The sequence below is a fragment of the Trachinotus anak genome, unplaced genomic scaffold (assembly GCF_046630095.1).
Source record: "Trachinotus anak isolate AG129_WGS33_773 ecotype Australia unplaced genomic scaffold, CSIRO_AGI_Tana_v1 ptg000009l, whole genome shotgun sequence".
Lineage (NCBI taxonomy): Eukaryota > Metazoa > Chordata > Actinopteri > Carangiformes > Carangidae > Trachinotus > Trachinotus anak.
Window position 1 is genome coordinate 4434803 of NW_027273860.1, and position 23276 is coordinate 4458078.

Sequence of the window (23276 nt, forward strand, 5' to 3'; positions counted from 1 at the left end):
CCCTGTAACCTCAATTTGCAATTAATCCTTTAGTCACCGTGTCAGTGATTTTGACTCACTGCCTGTGAGTTGACAATCATTTCATCAGTGTCTGCCAGCTGTTCATAGGTTCCTCATAAATCTATAACCTCTGCCGCTGCTTGAATCGCCAGCCACAGACCTAACGCGCTCTCGTCTTTCTCATTTCTGTGTGTGTGTTGCAGCCAACTGCTGAACTTGAAAAGACCTGCACTCGCTCATAATGATTAGGATCATTAGGGAGGCTGGTGCCTGTAAAATAACAATTACAACAATACTAACAATGACAATAAGCACCACAGCAGTGATCAGGATGTTTCCTATTTTTACAAGCAATCAGAGGATTTACCCCACCGGCCAAATTCTTCCACATTTGAGTTACTTGTAATAATTATTCACAATTCTCAAACCAAATCATGTAATCGTTTGAGTCAGAATATCTACAAGTACATGACATTTGTATTTAAATTATTCAAAAAATACTGTAAGGTATGAATTATCCAGCAGAGTGGGGGAGGCTCACAGCTTTTCTCTTGTGTTACTCAAACACAGTTAAGCTATGAATTGTAGGCGATAAGGCGGCTGATGTGAATTCAAGGTACTGTAAGTCAGTTTCACGGACTGGATGTGAATGCCACGTGCAGTCAGCATTATAGGGATGTGGACTGCAGAAACGCCAGCTGGATATTCAGCTGCAGCAGAGACGTGTCTGTCTAAACATATATATAGTGGCACAGCTACTGCGGAAACATACCATCATGTATTTATACTGCATCAGCAGTCCTGTCTAAAAACAGACGGTTCTGTGTACAGAACTGTGAAACCACAAGTACATCGTAAACAAAGACTCAAAATAAAGTAATTTGCAATAGGTCTGTCAGACTAAAGACTGTTTTTTTTCCCACTGCTTTTAATTAATCAGTTTTATGGTACTTTTATTTAGTTTAATAAGTCGGTTTTAAACCTGGCTGTACTTACATTAAACTTATCTGTATTTTCATTTTTCTTATTTTATACTGTTATCCTTAAATCTGTCTGTAAAGTGCTTTGAATAAACTCAGGGTACGATAAGGTGCTATATAAACAAACTCTTCTTGCCTTTGTAGCACCAAAACACAGCTTCGAGTGTGTGTCGGTGGTCATATGTCTGTTTTTCTGTGTGTAAGTGTGTGTGTGTGTGTGAGTGGGTGGTGTGCGTCTGTTGTTAATTAACACCACCTCTGTCTTCTCTCCTCTCTGCAGGCAGAAGCTGACAACACAATTGGTGCTTTTCAAGAAGATTTGCTCGCTACTTGTGGGACAGTGGGAATAAACTATCAGGTTGTAAAAGACTGTTAAATGCATGGACATACTATACCACTACTACTTCTGCTGTACTAGAAGTAAATGTAAGAAGATTTCCAAAAAAAAAAATATATATATATATATATATATGTATAAATGTATTTCTATTGCAAAATATACTACCATCATCCCTGTACCCTGTAAACTCAAATTATCATTTCATCAATACAATACAAGCAATCCAGCTTTCCTTTAATAAAATGCAACCTAAAATTGGAAAAAATCATGATTTACATTAATTAAGATTAACTGTCTGATCAAAGAATAAGGAAACAATAGTACAAATCTGATGACAGATTTATGTGGAATACCCAGCCCTAGAATTCAAGGCTTACAGATAAAGTGCGCTGGTAACTATAGGGCTTAGTGAAGACTCAGTAGCTAGTCAATGGGCTTTTGTTCAACTGGGTTTTAAGCTGTGATTTAAACTTCAACACTTCCATAGCTGGTTGAGTGGATAAAAACCTTGAGTTCTCACCACAGAAAGCCCTGAAAGTGATGCTTTCTGTTTAGCCCTTGACCATGAGAATGCAGAGAGACCCTGCTTGAGTTCTTGAGGCACAATTTGCAGCTTACAAAAGGTTACCGCATGAAGGTCTGACCTCATCTTTATCATTAATCAGTAAAATATTGTATTCTGGTCGAAAGCGGAAAGTGAGGGTGTCAAAATAAGGGCAATTTGGTCCCTACTTGAAATCCTGATCAAAAAGCTTTTCTGAGAATTCTTTACAAAAAGGAAGCAACAAAGGAAGCAACAAAAAAAAAAAAAAAAATGTAATCAAGCCAATCATGAAGTCATCAAGTACGACTTTTTTCTGTGACACTGGAAGAAAGGAAATAAGTACTAATTTTGGCAGGAATCTTGAATTGGACAAAAATGACTGAAATAGCTTCTTTTTTTTTTTCCCCAATTTTCGTTGCTCAAAACTTGGATCAAATATGACATCCAACTCTTCAGATGTTGGCTTGAAGTTTGCAGCTAAGGAGCTAAGAGACTGCTGAATTTGTCATGAGACACACTGAAGAAACCATATAATTCGAAAGTCTGCTTCTGTTCTGAAGTTCTGCATCAGATGATTTTTTTCCCCCCATCCCTTCCCTTCCCTTCCCTGGGTATTAAAATGCTGAGCAACACCCGGATATTGTGATGGCTTGTTTCTGTCAAAAGATGAGCCGCTGCACCACTTCTGCTGCTTTCTGGAGGTTGAAAAAGGCGGCAAAAATGTGACTTTATGCCAAAACGTCCTTTCAGATTAAACATCAGTCACTCTTAAGTCGCAAAAACTGGGACATCTCAGCGGGGAATATTTACACCTGCTGCTTCATATAATGTTACCATTTGACAAAAGCTGATTGTCCGTGACATGGAATGAACGCTGCGAACTTACAGTGTGTATATGGGCTAATTTGATATGTCTCATTGGTAAGATAAAGACCCATTGCAGAACTCCATAAACAAATGACATTCACATCATTACTCATGTTGTGTCGTGGGAGCAGAACTATGAAAAGTCAATAACGGAGTGACACAACTGGCTAATCTGCTCCAAAGTGATTGCTTTGAATAAACATTAAAGACGAGCGGCTGTGCATCATTCAGAAACAAGGTAATTCTCTGACACGCGCGTGAGTGCACATACACTGACAAAACAAACATCACTATGCTTCATTCTTATCTAAATCACAGTCGCAAGTCCCTCTCAAAGTCACAGCCATAACATTTTTAGGTGGTCCCAATTGGTTGGCCGCTTTACAAACGGCTCCCCCTCCGCCATATTTAACAAACATCAGTAAGACAAGAGGCATCCTGGAGTGGCAAACAAGAGGAATGTGGCTATTATGATGGCAAGCAGCTGCTCCGAGTGTCTGTGCTGCGTCCCACAGGGCTGTCTTCACCTTGGTGAGAGAGTAATGTTTATGGTGTGTCTGTTCGATTCGGACGGAGAGGTAAAAAAAAAACTGGCATATGTGAGGATTCACTGGTGTCTTCTAACTGTGCAATCACCGAACCAGCAGACCTCTAGTGATGGCTTCCAAACCTGATCAGAATACTGATCCAGAGAGCGCGGTACTAAAGTTAGTACCACTACCACCTGCTAGTACAACCACTGCTGAAATAGTAGTCATCTGTAACAGTAGGAAACAACGATTTTAGATAGAGAACAGAAAGGAAACCAATAAACTTATATTGGCCCGTACCTTGGCCTGGCAGATTAATAGTTCTAGTCCTAGTAATAACTGTCCTGTTCACTTTCTGTTGACTGGCTGATCTTGTTTAAAATCTACACTATCATCTCTGTGTGTGTGTTTCTTGCCTCATCAGATTTACCAACATAAACCTTTATAATGATGATCCATTATCTGCACAGGCAGGGGTCACAATCTCTGCAACCTTTGAGAGCAGCAGATAAAGAACACCTAATGACACAGAAGTGCAGTATATATTAAAGCTAATGCATGAGCTAAAAATAGCCCTGTACATAACATTAAAGACTCTTGAGTTTATAGTCAGTCTGTCCCGAGGGAATTAATTGATAGGTGGAGACAGAGAGAGGTTGGGGAAAAACATAAACCTGTGATGAATTAGATTTAAAAAAAAAAAAAATCAGTCCCCAACCAGGGAAGCCATTATTGCAGATCCTACAGGCAGCCCTGAAAGCATGCAGGTTGGTAGAGCACTGGGCCTGGTAAAAATGACACACTAACGAAGACAAAATAATCAGCTGATGGATCTCTCTCCCTCTTTCTCCCTTCTTCTCTCCCCCTTGTCAGCTGTATCTAATGATACACTAAAAATACCTCAGGATCAAGGATGGCACTGTCTACAGCACAAAAAGGAGGAGATGAAAGAGTGGAGTCTTGTTTCACGGTGGCAGCTGCCTTATGTGTGGATTATTACAAATCTCCTTTGCTACAGTGCCACTCCTCTCTCTGTGAATACTGACACTCTTGTAACAAACAAAAATAAGCACAATTAATTTCTGAATATCTGAATGATCTTACATAATTCAACCTCTGCTTCTGTCACAAATATGCTTCTAATCACTCTTTGAGAACGGTACAGCACAGATGTTAGCTTCCAGATGTGTACAGTACTAAGACAGTTTATGATGTTCGCCGGGGCTCATTCAAGCGTGATAGATTTGTTTACAACTTTTGTGGGTCACATATAGTAGCGGCGACAAATCAGCCACGTGACAGATGTCTCATCCTTAAGCGCAGATGGGGACCTCTGGTTAAAACAAACACTGAAAGCAGGCTGACAATTATTCAGCTCATCATCGCAGATTCTAAGAGAATGGCATCTTTCTGCTGCTAATATAATAAATATGGGCTTTCAGCTTTCTAATTATAGCCAATCACAGAGGGGGAAGGCTTTGGCAATTTGAGGATTCAAGACGAGATTTAACAGCTGCGCTGCTTCTAGGAGCCATCTTAGACGCTGTGATTGGAGGAGACAGCTTCGTTGGGCACGAGAGAAGACAAAATCCACCTCATTAATCCTTTAGCTGTACATATTCCTCATATCTCAGGGCTGTGATCAGCCTCTTCACTGCCACGCTGAGACGTGTGAGGATGGATCAAGTCGCTGTTTTACCTTGATACAAAATAAAGTATATAATTTCCTCTCATTGGCTCCCTGCGGCGCTGTCAGTGTTTATACTGTCATAGCCCTGCTATTAAAAAGACACAAGCGTTTGAAATTGGCGATGATGAATTGTAACAATAGCAGCATCCGCGCACAGCCATTGATCACAGAAAAAATGAGGGTTGTGGTTACAGGTAATTGGGTAACTACTGAAGCACATGGATTAAATTGCTGGGAGACAGTGTCAGACAGCAAGGACACACTCACACAGACACACAAATGCACGCAGCATGTACAGAAACACAGCTTTACAATGACACAGGAGGTACAGATGGTGTAAAAGGAGACAATGAACAGAACAAACAACACTGATCCTTTCAGTAAATGTTGGTCTTGCAGGTTGAATCTCAGTGTGAAACACATTTATGCTGGTTTTTGTCACTTCTTATGAAACTGAAAACAGACATATATCATTAGCAGCAATATTTTCACTGCAATGACTGAAATCACACAGGCTGTTGGTGAAGCTGAACTTGAAGTGTATTATTTGTGTTTGGTCACTATGTATTCCTCGTGCAACTCTCTCCCCTGTTTCTCGAGGTGCTGGAACAGATTGACTGTGTAGTTTTGTGTTGTCATCAAAACAATTCTTTAGTTTGTTTGTGGTATGGTGCATCTGCTCTTCTGCATCTAAAATACTGGCATACCACTGACGCCACTTCTTTTTCAGGGACAAATTATCCTCAGTGTAACCTGCTTTTCTTTGTATTTGGGCATCTTCTCCCTCTGACTGTTAACAACTGCCCTTCTTGATTCTGATTGGTTAAAAAATTAGTAAATAGGACTCTAACTGTCCAACAAGTCAATATGAAATATTTATTTATGAAGTTATTCGCAAACAGTTGCCTATTTAATACTTAAGACGGAACAGTGGATCCCAACCTACGGGTCGGGGCCCACTGGTGGGCTGCAAAGGTATTGCAAGTGGGCCAACCAATTATTTGTAAAACACTACATTTATGGTGAAAAGATGTAATTGATGTAAAAATTAAATTTTTAAATATTTTAAAACAAAATGATCTTTAAAAACATTAGAAATGTTTCTCGTATCACTGTGATAAGCCAATTATAGGAACTTTTATTTTATCGCCGGTCAGACCACTTTGTCGCCAGACCACATTTTATACTTGTTTGCTATCTCAGCCTGATTGTGCACTAAAAGATTACATCCTTGGCAAACACTGGAGTCTTAAAATGGATAACTGGTTAACAACAGGAAGAATTCAAAGGAAGGAGAGTCAAGAGACAGAAGGTGAAACGACAAGTGATTTGTCCTTCATCAAACAAAAAAGAAAAATTGAGTGTCCCCTAATTTCAGTTTAGTCCTGAAGGTTCAATTGTCATCATTAAAATAAAAAGTGCTCTGAGAACAGATATTTTGGGCTCCGTACTGTTTTATGCGGTTGGATGCAGGCTGCCAGCATTTTTGAGATTTGAGTGGAGCTGGAAAAGGTTGGGAACCACTGACATAGAAAAAAGTGCTAGACAGTGGGAAGTATATCCAACAACTGAGAAAGACAAAAAAAAAAAAAAAAAAAGACAACTTTAAACCTCACCTTTTTGCAGCTTTGACTGTACACATGCTCAAATCCATGTTCTAATGCAATAAAGTGTGCAACCCCTAATTTGAATGGGGTCACTTACTGCTTATCCATTTGGCGTTGGGGTCATGAACCTTGAAGTCTTTTCTGAAGAGGTCTCCAACAGTCACCTTGCCCTTGAGAGCCAGACGGTCATCTTCTCCTGCAAAGGAACACACACACACAAAAACTGAGAAATCCTTCTGCAGCGATTATAGAAACACCTGAAACACACTAAAGTGGAAAGGTTATGCAGTGAGTGAGACGCAGTTCATAGGAAAGGCAAAAAGAAAGGAACAATAATAATGTCCTTGTCCGTTAGATCATGTTTGGACTGGAATGAGTATAAGTGTGTGTAATGACAAGCAAAATTGCACCATCCATTCAAGTTGAATAACAGTGAAGCAGTTACAGACTTTCAAATATTAAAACTGTTGAATTCTAAGTGTGGTGTTATCTTCAGGGCAAGTACTGTCATTTTTGTAAACGTCTAAACATAACAACACATTAATTTATATCAAATTTCCTCCTCCAAGGCCATTCAATTCCTCCTGTCCGGACCTTAGAGCGTAGAGCCCAGAGACTCTTAATTTGAAAACCAATGCAACAATTAATTGCTGAGTTTGAGTGAAATCCAGTGGGGTCCAAAAGTCTGATTCCACTTTCCCTTGGAGAAGCGGTCTCAGATTTTTGCACCGCAATGAACATCTTCTATAACTTTTGGAAACTGGAGTAACAAAGATAAAACTTATTTTCAACAAAAACTGAGATACTATATAATATTCTCCTGACACGTTTTGATCTCCAGCTGCATCTTAACAGCTTTTCCCCGCAGGCCGCAACTGTTCACCTTTCAAAGAATAAAGAACTGAGATAGGGAATAAATAAATAAACAAATAAAATAACACGAGTGAAATAACAAAGCAGAGCATCGACTTAATTCCCCCAGGCCTTTGATTAAGACTAGTGCAGCTTCTGATCATCAGACCAGACGTGCATATTTAGAGCAGATGCATCCTGCAATTCATTTCAGCTTAATTTCATCCATCAATGCTCATCATATCATCCCCTGCTCCGTAATATGACTCATTTCACCTCCATACACGTTATGGGAGGATAAAAAGCAAAAGGCAATATACTAAGAGCTTCTTTGTTTCCAGTCAGAGCAATCTTATTCTGAAGTTTCACTTTAAAAGTGACTTATCAGATGCTTTGAGGATTTCAGTAGCTGATGGAAACAATGGTTCCCATTAGCACAATGGCCTCCATAATTCTTTAATGGAAGAAGTTTGGAAGAACCAGGACTCTCCCTAGGGCTGGCCGAACGGAGGGGGAAAAGAACCTTGGTAAGAGAGGTGACCAAGAACCAAGAGATTCTGTGTGGACAAACATCCAGAAGAACCATCACCGCGGGACTCCAACAATCCTGGCTTTATAGTCGAGTGGCCAGACAGAAACCTCTAATCAGTGACAGACACATGAAAGCCAATGAAGGAGCACCTGAAGGAACTGTGAGAAACAAGATTGACTGGTCTGATGAAACAGAGAGTGAACTGTGTGGCCTCAGTTCCAGAGGAAATCAGGCAGCACTCATCACCTGCCCAATACCACATGCACCACCACAGCATGGTGGTGGCAGCACCATACTGTGGGGGTGTTTTTCAGCAGGGACAGGGAGACTGGTCAGGGATGACGGAAAGCTAAAAGTACAGAGATATCCTTAACGAAAACCAGGTCCAGAGTGCTCAGGACCTCAGGACCCAAAGGTTCACCCCCCAACAGGACAATGACAAGGCAACACAGGAAGTGACTTAGGTAAAACTCTGTTAATGGCCTTGACTGGTCCAGCCGAAGCCCTAACTTGAACCCAATCAAACTTCTATGGAGAGACCAGAAAATGGCTGACAGTGCTTGAGAGAACCTGCAGAGAAAAATAGAAAAGAAGAAAATCTCCAAATCCTGCTGTGCGAAGCTTGTCATACCCAAAAAGACCGTGAGACTGTTATCGCTGCCAAAGGTGCTTCAACTAAGTACTGAGTAAAGGCTCTGAATACTTCTGTCCATGTGAAATTCCAGTTATTTCTTTTTAATAAATTTGCTAAAATTCATTTTTTTTTGCTTTGTCTTTATGGTTTATTGCTCAATGAGGGAAAATGTTTTTTTATTTTCATTTTAGCATAAGGCTGCAACATGCAACAAAATGTGAAAGGGTCTGAACACTTTCTGAATTCACTGTATCTCTGTAATAACCACAGTTATTACATTCCTTTTGAAGCTGCCTGTACAAACAGCAGAAAAAAACACACACATTCATAATGGCCACACGCCATGTGGGAGGCTATAGACAGTGATGGCTGCTGGATGCAACGGAGGACAGTGAAAGCACAGGAATGAACCCTGGCCGCGGCCATGATGACAGAACACACTGATCAATCTGTTGTTACCATTACGAGTATTTTTGGAACTCCCACCTCTGTACTGTGTAGTACACATGTAGTGTGTTTTTCAAAACACTACACTTGGATAAATTCCACTTGTAATTCATTTCTTTAATATGGAACCAATTTGCCTGTTGTGCATGTAAACAGTGCATTTGAATTGTGTTTCCAGTTTCTGTGCTTTCACACTTTCTATGTTATTCTTTAACAAATTTCTCTGTTTAAATAAAGGATTAACTAATATCCCAACTTTATTTATCTCTGGCATCACTACGGCCACTGAAACCATTATCATTCCTATACAAACTAGAATTAGCACCTTGTGGTTGTAGGCCCCTGCCGCTCAGACTAGTTTCAGATTACATCCCTGTTTATCCAGAGTCATATAAAATATGAACCATTTGTGTGTAATTTTGTCAGAATTGCTGTGAAGTCTTCAGTAATGGCTGGTGAGGTCACCATGACACAAAGTACAAGTTAAAGGTTTTTCTGTCTGGACCAAAGTGGGGGACCAATCAACGCTGCCATCTCTAGAAACATGCTGCTAGTGGGGCTAAAAATGGTTAGTAATAACAGCAAATAGATGTGATTGTAGTTAATGTTATAAAAATGCTAAATATATCATATTCACATTTGCAAACCACTCTGGTATCTATCTATCTATCTATCTATCTATCTATCTATCTATCTATCTATCTATCTATATATCTATCTATCTATCTATCTAGTGGGGGAGGTTTTGTAGCTGCTACAGCACCACAACTCAGAGCCCCAAATGTTTCCTCAGCAAAGCCTAACTGTAACCGCAGCCGCTAATTTTAATCTGACACATGCTTTGATCCTGGTGTTGCAGCTGTCGGAGCAATCATCTTTAAAGAGCAGATGGATGGAGGAAGGGCAGGTTCAGACAGAGGCTGGGAACATAAAATGACACTGGACATCTTCCTCTTGTCATGTCAGCACCATCACATTTTACACACTGCTGGGGTAAAAAAAAACCCAAAAAACAGTTTAATGACAGCTTTTGGATCATTGAGAAATCTCAACAACTGGTTGAGATCAGGAGAGTCTGAGATCATAACACTAAAGAGCAATATTCACAATTCAATGACAGCCTCATGTCTAAAATATTAAAAACAGATCATGGGAAATAAGTTCTATGATCCAAAAGATTTGGAAACTTTTTAATAGAACTGATTAATCATCTATAAAATGGCTGGCACACATTCCTGCAGTGTTTTTAAGTTGCTTATTTTGTCTGACCATTGCTCCAAAATCCCAAAAAATATTCACTTTGCAATCACACAAAGCAGAGAAATGCAATGAATTCTCACATTTTAGAAGCTGAAACTTGTGAATGTTTGGCATTTTTGTTTAATAAGATAAAAGATTTACAGATTATCATAGAACTTTTGATTAATTGACTGACTGGTTCTCAACTTGCAACCCCTCATCAGAGGGTGTATGTCTTTGAGTTGATGAGAGATTTTTCACTTTTCATAAAAAAAAAAAAAAAATTTTGTTACTTTTTGATAGTCTTTAGACACCTGAAGAGGTAAGGCAGGGCAGGTTTATTTCTGTAGCACCCTCAACATCAAGGTAGTTTTAAGTGGTACATCTTAAGACATAAAAAGGCAGATAAGGAGATATAAAACTGAAACAAGGCAAAAATAAAAAGACAAATAAACAAGGTTGAGAAAAGCAGATATAAACTCATGCTAAAGTAGAATAAATCTGAGTGAACAAACAAAAATTACTATGTAAAAGGTAAACCAAGTTTTTCTTTAGGAAAAAATACAAGATGAGAGAAAAGCTGGAAAAAATAAACACTTAGATTTCTTTTTCTTACACTGGTGTAATTATGTTGTGACCCCTAACCTTCGTCTTGGGACCCCTTGTGTGTGTGTGTGTGTGTGTGTGTGTGTGTGTGTGTGTGTGTGTGTGTGTGTGTGTGTGTGGGGGGGGGGGGGGGTCTTACCTCCAGGTTGGGAACACATTAAACCACTAATTATTTCAGTAGGTAGAGGAGGAGTTTACTCTTTTGATTGGTTTGGCTGCAACAGAAAACATTGGCATTAGAACTGAAAACAGGAGCTTTTTAATAGAAGATGCTCTGCCTTGCGTCGGTTCTATGCATCGTTTTCCATTTAAAACATGACAGCTGTAAGTACACACCATCTTCTTTGAGTGATGGCGATAAAATGTCACCTTGCTTTGGTAAATCTAGTCCCTCAATCATCCGGCGCAAGTCAATATCAGGTGACGAAATCCAGCTAGTAAACAAAATCCGAGTTCACCGATCAAAGTGTTTGTAAATTGCAAGAACCCAACAATGACTTGCATCATTCTCAAAACATCAGCTATGCTTGTGTGTGTGTTTGTGTGCGTGCGTGCATGTGCGGCATATTGTGCCTAACAGATGGACAGACACAGGGTGATCCTCAGTTCTTCCCTGACTTTATCATAGGGGACAAAAACACCTTTGAAGGCATCTGCTCGGTGCATCACTGGAGTTTTGAGTGTGATTATCAGAGTCACCAGACTGTGTAGAGGCTGCGGGGAAACTTAATAGTGCACATAAGTTGCAGTCTCCCATCAGATGGGGAGGTTTAGAGTGGATAAATACTGAATTTATAATCAGTCATGATTGCCAGATTCATGGATTGAACACAGCAGCAGTCACTGGAAAGATGAAGTTACACATGTGAAGGTTTATATTTAAAAATACATTATATAGATATATAGCCCAATCTCTTGAAGGCAAATCCATTTTTCTACAGTTAACTGTGTCTTTATCTCCCCCTCACAGAGTGCTGCGATCACAGGCAGGAACTTTGAATTAGTCTTAAAAAAAAGGGAACAGTCAGCCGCAGCAGGGTCAACTCACGTGAGCAGTTTATATGCTAATGTGCCGCGACCTCTTTTCAGTACAACGCAATGGCAGGGGGAGTTTCAATCCAACACTGAACCTGGCAATTTGAAGGATAATCTGAGGGTCTCTATGTGACTATGTTGAGACTGCGGTGGTGACTACAGAAGAGAAGGTAATCCTGTCTATTCACAGTCTGGGTTATTAATGATATATTCACCACCTAAAAAGACAAATTATCTTTGAACTTGGTCTCTGTCAAAGAGTGACTCTAGATACACACTAGGTAATTGTGCGAGCACATTGTAAACATATATGGTCTTTTTTTCAGAAACCTGGATAAGTCTTTATATAAGTCAAATCCAGCAGAGGAGAGTGAGTGAGTTCAGCCTCAGCTGTTGAGGCAACACTGCCATCATTGAATTTTGGGGTTTTACAAACCTAAAGGGAGCCCACAATTAAAAACATGGTGGGGATTTTATGAGCTGATTCCAGCATTTTCAGACTCAATATGTTTAATTTTTATTGCATGAAAGGGAAACAAAGTAATAAAGGCTTCATTTCTCCCCCGGACCTTTATTGCTGACAGTGTGGAGCAGACCTTGAACCAAACAGCAGTTAGACCTTCGTGGTGGGAGGCAGTATTTATAAAAATATATATATATATAACTGAACAATAAACAGAGTGGTGAATGGCGCATTAGGGGGATACTGACCTCAATATTTCTAAAATACAGTCGAAGCTCCATGAGCGTGGAAGGAGAGTGGGTGGGATGGCACTGAGTCAAAGCTACATGCAGACGATGAGAAATCTTTATGATCAAAATTAGAAGAAGAATCTAAACTGGGCTTCTAGAGAGCATGTAAACATCCTCAGAGAGGTACAACAATGCCAGTGAAATTACCAAATTTTTTGGTCGCCCATGAGGCCAATTTAACCCAGCAACTCGAGTGTTGCTGTCATGCAATAATCTCTAGGAGTGTTTGCATTTAGCTGTGGCGAATTAATGTAACGCACGATCCTTCCCACAGCCTTGGCTAGCTGTCACCCTGTCAGTCAGCCTGACATCCCTCAGTCTGACAAATACACAGTTGCCAATACTGAACATCTGACCTAGTTGTATTGATGTACAGAAGAGAGCCACCTCTTAATAATATGGAGCTATCGGTTACAGCGGATGCAGGTTTGTCAGAGAAGGAAAAGGAGGCTCTGTGCACGTGTGTGTGTGTGTGTGTGTGTGTGTGTGTGTGTGTGTGTGTGTGCACATGTGTGAGAACAAAGTGTTTGTCGGGAGCAGTTAGAAGGTGGCTGGCCTGTCTGGCAGGGGAACATCCATCAACCAACCCTCTTAACTGAGTGGAAACAACACGCTATCTCATAACTCCTCACATGAGCTACACTGCTTGGGGGGTGGGGGGCTTATTCCCAAAATGTTTGTCCTTGAAGTCTAATTACAGTAGAATAAGTTATTCTGAATGAGTATTGGAGTGAGCATTTTAATAGGAAAATCATTTAACAGGAAAATCCTCTTAAACACTGTTACTAAACATTAGTGATCAACCTTGCACTCCTGGCTCCATTTGCATTGCAAATTTCTTGTTTGTATGTAATTAAGCCCTCAAAGTCTTATTTTCTCAATTTATTTATATATTTTTAAATCAAACTTAATTTTTTAAAACAAATTTTGTTTCAAGATCTAAAATAGTGTTAAAACAAGTACATTTAAGAATCATAGACACAACTGCCTTGATGTGATGTTTTTGCAGAGTAAATTCTTCTTATTGATTTACAGCTTCAGTAGAGCTTTTGATAATACAGTATTTTTCAGCTATAAAAAAAAAAAAATCAGTGGTAAGCATTTAGTTGTGATATCAGTACCACGGAATCAGGGCCTTCTCGCCACACTCACTATTTTGTTCACAATCATACAAGGAGGAATCCTTAGGAGGCAGAGATAGCAATTTCTCCACAGACAGGAGCCTGAAGAGACGGGATCAGTGCAATACAGAACGGAAAGCCATCAGTAGTGTGTGAAATACAATACCATTTTCAGTGGTTATCTATAATTTCAATACCTGGCTATGACAAACCACAGCTTTGTTGTCTCCCATTGTCAAAGTTAATATTGCTCAGTCCATGTATGTGTACATTGTCCTCCGTAGAGTCCAGTACTCCGTATGTCAGACTCAGGAGTGAATATCAAATTCATGGGTTTGGAAACTAACAAAAATTGTCAGGTGCAAAAATCTGATCCCAGACAATGAGCATTAATAATAAGGTATAATAGCCACTGCAGTTTTTGTACATAGTAAACACACAATATATAAAATGTTAGTTACCTTTCTTCTGTTTTATGCTAAGCTATGCTAACTGGTAGCTTCAGATTTAGCTTAAGGACATTACAGATTGTGTTTCCCAAAGGAAACAAATTGAGGTGAAGCTAAGGAACCAAGTCCAAACTACAGACCAAGAATCTATAGAAACACAGAAAGGCAAATTCCAATAATTCACAAATTTCAGGTTTGTTTATTTCTGTGAATTATTATTACTTAAAACCTTCAAGCCTGCAATGTTTTCAGTGAATTTGTTGCATATTTTGTGTGCCAAACATTCCAGATCAAAGTTACACAATGGCGCAAGAGTATTTAAGGGTGAACTTCTCTTTCAACTTGAAGTACAAAAAATATATTCGACTTGAAACCAGGGATTCAATTAACAGTCCATCCCGAGAACGATAACCTCAAGATGGAGTAAAATAAACTGTCTTTGCACAAACAAACCACTGTCCTTGAGGAATAATTTATAGAGCTGCAGCATCCTGAAGCTCATCTCAGCTGCTCAAGACACCTAATTAATCCGCAGCAACTTTCAGAAGTGGATTTTATGCGGCCAAAGCATATTTTAATATCCCAAAAGCCCCTAAAATACCAAATATCCTCTAAAAACACTGTACTTTAATGGAGAGTCTGCTGGAGACCTCAGAGTTGCAGCGAGGGCCCGGCTTGTGCCGAGCCTCGGTGCGGAACAGCAGTTCTGCTTGAGCGCACAGAGCTGACGCAGGGAGGGGATAGATTAGTGTGAGGTACAAGCTGGAGACACCACCTGCCCGGTCTACACTTTCCGCCTGACTCCCACTGGCCCGCCTTGTTTGGAAGTGGCACATTAAACAGCTCAAGCTCATCCAAGTCCATAACAAACGCCCCGAGACAGGAAACAGGTCACAGCCAGGAGGTGACAAGGCGTTTTAGGCCTCGCTGCTTTGACACCTGCTACTGCACCGAGGTCTGCGCTGGCGGTATTTCTGCTCTGACACCTGTCTAAATCTGTTGGTATTATGCAGAAAAACACAACCTTGAATTTCTGTCATCATCGTTGACCCTGCCTCGCCACCACGCCCAGGCATCTTAGGTAACATTACATGTAATCGCCTGCGACAGGAAATCATAAACAAGGGAGCAGTGATTACTGTCTTTGTCACTGAATTACAGTGCACACACATTGCCACTTGTATTGACTGATCTGACTCTGGCAGTGCATAAAACCACATCAAGCACCTTTAAACAGATGACCTATTGATTCAACTTTCATGCAAATCTGCAAACAGAGAGCCTGAAGGTCACTCTGAGATGAAACTCAGACGCCTTAAAGTAACGAAGGGAACTGCAGGAGTCCAAAATGTGTGTGAACGAGGAAGAGAAGGACTAAGTGAGGGAGACAGATGGGAGACTGCGTTTATGAAGAAAGCAATGCTGCGCACGCTGACATCAATGAGGTTTACTGACCTTCACTAAATATGGCCGTTACAGCAAGAGTGCCCATGTGGAAGTTAACTGTGACATTACTGTGGGTGACACTGCAAATATTGCATGAGAGCACAGACCACACACAGGGACAGAGACACACACACACACACACACACTCACACACATTATTCTTTGCATTGTTCGTGGTGAGATTGATAATGAAAGCTAATGGGCATGTCTGTGCATAATAATAGCTGTGTAAACAGAGCGATGTGTGGCGTATGATGTTGTGGCCCCTCCCCCCTCCTGCCGATGCTGTGCTGTGTACCTGGTGTCAACAGGATGACGGAGGTGACGATCAGCGAGCAAATGACCAGAATGACAAGAAGGGCGATCGCTATTCCCTTCCAGTTCCTCTGCGGAGGGTTACTGCCCACCAGCTCCTACGGAGAGAGACAGAGAGGAGGAGAGAAAAGACATGGTCAGAAACAGTAATAAGACTATCGTGGGAGGGAATCAGAGCACAATTTGTGGAGAATAAATGAGGTCAAAATGACAGAAAAACTGAAAAGAACAATATGTGGGATGTGATTAAGAAGCGAAAGAAATCAGAGGAAGTATAAATGGCAAACTCGTGAGAAGAAAAAGATGGGGGGTGTCAGTCAAGGACAAACGTGAGCCAGAGTCGCAGCCTCTCGGCTCTCAAGGAGACATGCCAGCAGCAGCAGGAGGAGGAGGGGGAGAATTCTTAATGAGCCGAGCATAGGCGGCCATCATCCGCAAACCAATGTGACAGATAAAAATGGAGCCCACGACACGTCGGTGAATTGCACACTTGACAACAGAGCAGGGAGAAGCTTTGGGGTTGGGAAAACGAGTCTGAGTTATGAGAGTTATGAGCAACCTTGAGGCTTCTTTTTGTCTGACAACAAATGAAGTTATTGCAGATAAAGTGTATTTTAAAGAATGAATATGGCTCTAGAACAAAGTATTACTGCAAGACATAACATGAGAACAATAGGGGGAAAGCAGCTTTGGGCTCCTTGTTTATGCCCAAACCAAATAATGTGCGGGGAATATGCATTTGACACAGGGTGATGTGCAGCAGGTGGCTAGGTTCAGCAAAAAAAAAAATGAGCACACAATTTTCACAAAATATTATGGTAACGAGACAGCCCAGTCAGCAGCTATGGATGACTGGATGTCCTCCAAACTTCCAGTTTAGAGCTAGAGGTACTCAGCCTTTCCTTAATTTACACCTATTTGGCAGCAACATTAACTGGTTAAGGTCTAAAATTAATAATTACAGCCTGTTTTGTTGTCATCATAATAGCAATAACGATTAACTGATTTAGCAGTTTTAAAGTTACAAGCATTTTGTAAAAAAGTAGTCACCAAAGTAAGACTCAACCAACTGAGAAAAGGAACGTCTAGCTAGCCTCCTAGCTTGCGCAGTCCACCTTTACGGCCCTCACCAGTTATTAGGTGTTAGCAAACAATTGTTAGCAAACAATTTCTCTTCAAGAATCATGCTAACGTGCATTAGCGTTCATGAGTTGTGTTTCTGATCACCAAGTGTACGACCGATATTCACACTACTTTTAGCTCTTAAGCTGCTTTAGCCACTTTGGTCTCCATGAAGTCCTGAGGAAAACATCCAGGACTTTAGCTTCTGTTGCTATATGTGTTGGGCAGGTACCATACAGCTGGTTGATCAGAAAACAGCCACTGCAGTGACTGAAAACAACTCAGACAATACCTCTAGTTTTTATGGGTTGGTCATTTTGAGCAATACCTTTTCTGTAACATAAATACACTGTGTCCAGTGTAAAGAAATATTCATTACTGCATATTCAAAAGTAATTAAAATATTAAAATCCACTCCAGTACATACAGGACACTACAGCATATACACTCATCAAGCAGTTCATTAGGAACACCTGTACACCTACTTATTCATGCAATAATCCATTGAGCCAATCATGTGGCAGCAATGCAATGCACGAAAACATACAGATACAGGTCAGGAGCTCAAGGTAATGTTCACATCAACAGTGAACAGGTGGATAAACAATACAATAAACAATCAACCACAAAGAAGAATGGGGTAAAAAAAAAAAAGTGATCTCAGTGACTTTGGCTGTGGCATTATTGTTGGTGCCAGACTGGTTTGGGTATTTGTGAAACTGCTGATCTCCTGGGATTTTCAGTCTCTAGAGTTTTACTCTGAACAGCATAAAGAAAAAAAAACATCCAGTGAGCAGCAGCTCTGCAGACAGAAACACCTTGTTGCTGACCATGTGCATCCCTTTATGGCCACAATTTACCCATCTTCTAATGGCTGCTTCCAGTATGATAATGCACCGTGTCACAAAGCAAAAGTCGCATCAAGCTTCATGAACATGAAAGTGACAGTGACAGTTGAAAACAAAGGCAAACCCTTCCCAGTATTCATATATTGCGTTCCGAAAAAAGTGCTTAGTGAGTGTATGTACACCTCTGTTTGATCTAACTGCTATTAAATTCTGCATCAGCTAAAGCATGATGGTGACAAAACGGAGGGATTTCAGCTAATAAAGCAATGTGGCTTAATGTGTGTCTTTAAGCCAAGGACAAAGCATCCCTGAAAATTTCCAACCTCAGCTCTGACTGTTCTGGCTAGCACATGGCTAAACCGGGGCCAAACCCACAATCAAGAGGGACTCTGCAGAAAGGGTCCAAAGCCCTAACTGTTAGCAGAGGATTAATAAGTTCTTAATTAGTTTATGGAGGATAAAAGGAGGGGAGCAGAGCATGTACTTCGGGGACCTGTGGCTGTGGCGTTAATGAATACATGCTAGGGCTTTAATGAAGCCGAATGGCTGAGCTATGAAGCAAACCTTTTTGTGACCTCACTTCCACCTTAATTGAAAAGAGCCCAAGACATCATTAGCCTGCAGATAAGAGTAATCAGGGCTATTTACCAGACTGTCCATTACCCACATTCATTAAAACAGGAACCAGTTAGTTAGCTGTATGGCCATATTGTAGAGCTGTGACAGCCACAAGAAAGGACACCTCAACATTCACATGTTGCTTTAAATATGTCTATTCAGTTTGCAGGCTAAGAGGTGTATATAATGAATCACCAGATTTCTACAAAGCTTTTATCAGCTTGCTTTTAGGGCCAGTGACTGGATGCTTCTTGCTGAAATGCTCAATGAGAGTCTTTGTTAACTTCTCTTTTTAATGTTTGATGTGCACAGTTTTGTATGTTTTTGACTTCTTAGCAAAGCACCAGATATTTCCCAACAGCTGCTTTAACTTCCAAAGCCATGTATGTCAAAAAACCCCTCCAGCTTTACTTCTCTATATGAACAACTTGAAATAACATCCACACAATAAACTAGACCTCCTTCATGTTCCTGTGTAAAGACAGATACTGACTTGATAGCGATCACAAACTTTACTCTGTACAATACATTTGTGGTAAATAAAAAATAGGCCAAGGCTGAGTGACAGCAAATGATGCTTTTCACTCTATTAAAGCTCAACAATAAGTTAACTTTCTCATGGGCCCAAAATCAAATTGAGCAGCCGGGGCTCTAATATAATAACAGTGGCAGGGCTGAAGTTTGAACAGAAATTAAACAGGTCTATTACAGATCATTTGAGACATCCACTGTTAACACACAGTGACGTGGTGTGATGAGCAGCCTACAATGTCATTTGTTTTCTCCAATTCTGTGCTGAAGCATCACTTCAGAAAAAATCATTATGATTGTTTTTTTTTTCCTGTAGAACTGTAAAATGTGCCTGAAGACTTTATGAGACTGGCATCAAGCCCACTGCTGACTGTTGTTGATGCACTATGTGACTGAGTGGGATTCACAGTATGGAAGATGGTGACACAATTGGAGAAAAACTGCTCTATAGAGAGCAACCGCTTACATGCCATAATGGGGTGCTCAGTCTGTGTAAAGCACAATAAAAGCAAAGATGGAAATCCTCACGCAATGCTGAGCAATGACTGTTTATGATGTGTTCTGTGCAGATAACGCAATCAAAAGCTGGGCGTGATTCCATCACCGCATCTTAAATACAACAATCTTATCTATGTGTGTCTTTGTCTGTGTGTGTGTGTGTGTGTGTGTGTGTGTGTGTGTGCATTTTCAGAAATGAAGACTGTAGAGCAACCTTAACTAAAGCAAACCTCTTGCTGCTTGGGCTTCAGCATGACACACACTGTGCAGCAAAAGCGATTTGGTAACAGTAAAGGTCTCATCTAAACACCCGTGCAATTTTGTTCCATTATCTGTTATACAAGAATCGACGCAGGTGCTCAGCGAGGCATCAAATCATGCACTGTTACTCAGACCAGCAACTCATTTCCAGGTGGAAAGTTTATCTTTAAATTCACTCAACCTTTTCGGAGCGTTGGTGGTGGGAGGGAAACTTCGAAAAATTTTGTGACCTTTCTACTTTGCTAGACAGACAACAGAGACAAGACACGTCTTCACGCACTTCATCCGTCTAGAGGAAATAAGTAGGGAGGTTCAGTGGACTGTCCAATCACAGCAAACGCTCACCTCTGCTACAGCGAGCCAACAGACACAAACAGTGGACAGAAGCTGCAGCTGAGATTGCTTCTCTCACCTCCTCTCCACATTCTGCTACGGTAATATCCTGCAAGCCGAAATCTCGATCGCACTGAAATGATGACGACTAAAGAGTCAATGTCAAACAGCATTTCCATACAGATCAACATCTCTCTGGGAACATCTTGACACTTGGAAACTATCCAAGAACATGAAAATTCGCAGACGCTCCCTCTCAGAAGTGAATGAGCAGCATTCTTGAGAGGATCCGCACCTTGCCGGGGGTTGAGCACACCGACGATTTAAACAAAAAAAAAAAAAGAGCAAGGAAAGAAACCCCCACCAGGGATTTATGTCATTTCTTTCCTGTGTGAGAGAATGATCACTTATTCAGCTTGGGTAAGGGTGCACACACAGGCTGAAAACCTTGCCTAACCTTCCCAATCACGCCTCTGTGATCCGTAATTATAATAATGATTGGACTAATTAGCTAGACCTTATGCACTGAAGTAATGACAGGGTGATTACAAGTGACTACGACAGAGGAGAGACGAGGTATAGAACAAAGTATGAGGAGACGGACATCAGAGTCTGGCAGGTAACAGTAAATAAATAACACGGAAGGCTGCAGGAGAATTCACTGACAGGGCAGCTTGAAGCGTGACCAGAACATGACAGAAAGAAAAAAAAACAGTATGGGACAGTGGAGATGGATCCAGGCCCAAGCTCGAGTAAAAACAAGATGCCAGTGTTTTTCAGTTCTCAGTAACTGTCATGTTTAAATCTGCAGAGCAAGCACAGGCATCATCAGTGTTGATTCAGTCCCGAGCGTGTAAAACTTGACACCATGCCAATGTTCTTCTCAAAGAACACAACTACAAAAGTCACAAAGAGCACAAGAACTCTTCGATCCACAGCACACTTGGCCATTTCTCCTCTGGTGTTGCACCATATAGTGTTGGAGGCAAGGCTCAAAAGCAGTGGGTCTGTCTATGTTTGAGTTGTGTACCTTCAGGACCACTGAAGCAGGTCAAGAATCTAGGAATTATTATTGATGTTGACCTTAACTTTTATCCACAAAGCAGCAGCAGGAAGGTTTAAAAAAATGTTGTGAGTCCTATTCTACTCAAATTCATAAACACATGTCTGCGCCTTTGTTATCAGCAGGCGAAATTACTGCAAAGTCCTTTTCACTGACTTGTTAAAAAAAAAAATGCAGGCACTGGCATCTTAACAAGGACTAAAAAACTGAATCACATCATTCCACTTCACAGACACTGAATGGAGAATTTGGTTTAACAGTATCATAACAACAGGATGAAAACTTCCCTCTCTGGTTGAAAGCTTCAAGTGTGTTTCACCTCTGACCACACACACACACACACACATACACACACACACACACCAGCATCACTGTTGTATGCTGGCTTAATCTATCATTGAAAAATCACAGAATCATGGTTAAAGGCTTAAACTGAAGTCACTTTAAAAATGTATAAAAATAAAATGCTGCATTTATTATTCTCTGTGAAAATATTGGACATACAAAATAATACTTAAATACATGATTAAAAAACAATGACTGAATGAATGAATGAAAGAATGAATGAAATCCCACATTTTTTGTCTGCAGTTATAACAAATTTCAGGTTGATATGGAAGAATATTTAATTAGTAAACAGTGAACCAAACAAACATTTTCAACATGACTAAAATGTACTTTGTATTTTTTAAGAAATTATGTTTTTTGTGTTTTTTTTTAAAGAGATAAACTCTTGGAGCTAGTGCCAACTAAGTACTTACAACAAGAAAATGAGGGAATTTCAATTTGGGTATGGATATGAAATTTGTCCAAACCTCTTCAAACAACAATATGATTATTTTGTTTCTCTGGGCTGCTTTAAAACAATTATTTACATCATTGTCTTTAACCTCACGTTGGAAGTTTATTCTCCTCCATTTTATGTAACTAGAGTAATTGAGCGTTGGGCTCTGAGTGGCACTAAAATACGGGCGACCGACACTTAATACTGTCCCTAAACACATCCTATGTACACCGAAACAGAAGGCCGAAGCTGCTGCTGCTGCTCTGCCAACATGCTGCTTGTGCTGAGCGCCACGTGTAGAGATTGTGCAACAGTGATGTCATGTTATACTCTCCAACTCCCCATACAGCACCGCAGGAGGTCAGCAAGAACAAGACTTTGAGGCAGTGTTGAATTACTCCTCCGGATCCTGCTCTTGATCTGACATGTTGCAGTTCAGCAACCCAGCTGATTTCTTCAGTCACATGGCCGCCGTCAACTTCAAATTCCTGCAGCTCATTCTAAATATGGCAATTGAGCATTCAGAGCCTAAAGCATGCAGCAGCCAGCCTTCTGATTTGAGGTTTACAACACTATTTTCCTTTTTTTTATGTGTTTTCTGTCTATATCTACATGGAATTGTACACTAGAAATACATTTTAACATGTACTATTTCTATGATGGCAAAACCAAAAGAAAATAAACTGAAGTCTGATTTTCCGAAAAGGAGAAGGCCATGAAAAAGGCTGTATAACGCGAGTAACTGCTACATTAATGCTAGCGTTAAGAGATTAAGGTTTGGCCCATCTCCCTTTGGCGCTTTAATAGCTCAAACTTGAAAGTCTTGTGCGCATGTGTAGCCTCCATGTATTCTCCCACAGGATAAAATGATAATGCCTCACGGCTCCAGCATTAGAGATGGCACAGGTCATTAATTCAGATCCTCATTGAACACACTTAAGCTATACAGCATGCAGGGTGCCTGTTATCTAAGGGCCTGTGTGTCTCTGCATATTTTCTGCATTTTCACGCATATTTCCATCTGTTTAATTATACAATACAAAAAGTTAATAGTGTTGCCAAAAATACCAAGTTGTCATTAGGCATGCATCTTAATGCACTGATGACGCAATGCTGTAAGGGGAAAGGGGCTAGAGAGGACCTATAGAAAGGATGCACAGAGAACAGACTGCAGCAAATGCACTATAGCATGAGACATACTGCATTTAACTTTTATATAATAGGCTTTTAA

The 23276-nt window shown here is 40.5% G+C and overlaps 1 protein-coding gene across 4 annotated transcripts in view; it reads right to left on the reverse strand.

Moving 5' to 3' along the window:
• The window catches only part of LOC139625057 (A-type potassium channel modulatory protein DPP6-like), a 194922-nt gene that overhangs the window by 38576 nt on the left and 133070 nt on the right, over positions 1-23276 (reverse strand). For all 4 annotated transcript variants that reach the window (XM_071484645.1, XM_071484647.1, XM_071484643.1 and 1 more), the window contains 2 exons: positions 15971-16085; positions 6656-6754 (listed from right to left, as the gene is read on the reverse strand). In XM_071484645.1, the coding sequence (XP_071340746.1) occupies positions 6656-6754; positions 15971-16085 (214 nt within the window). The remainder of the gene's footprint in view (positions 1-6655; positions 6755-15970; positions 16086-23276) is intronic.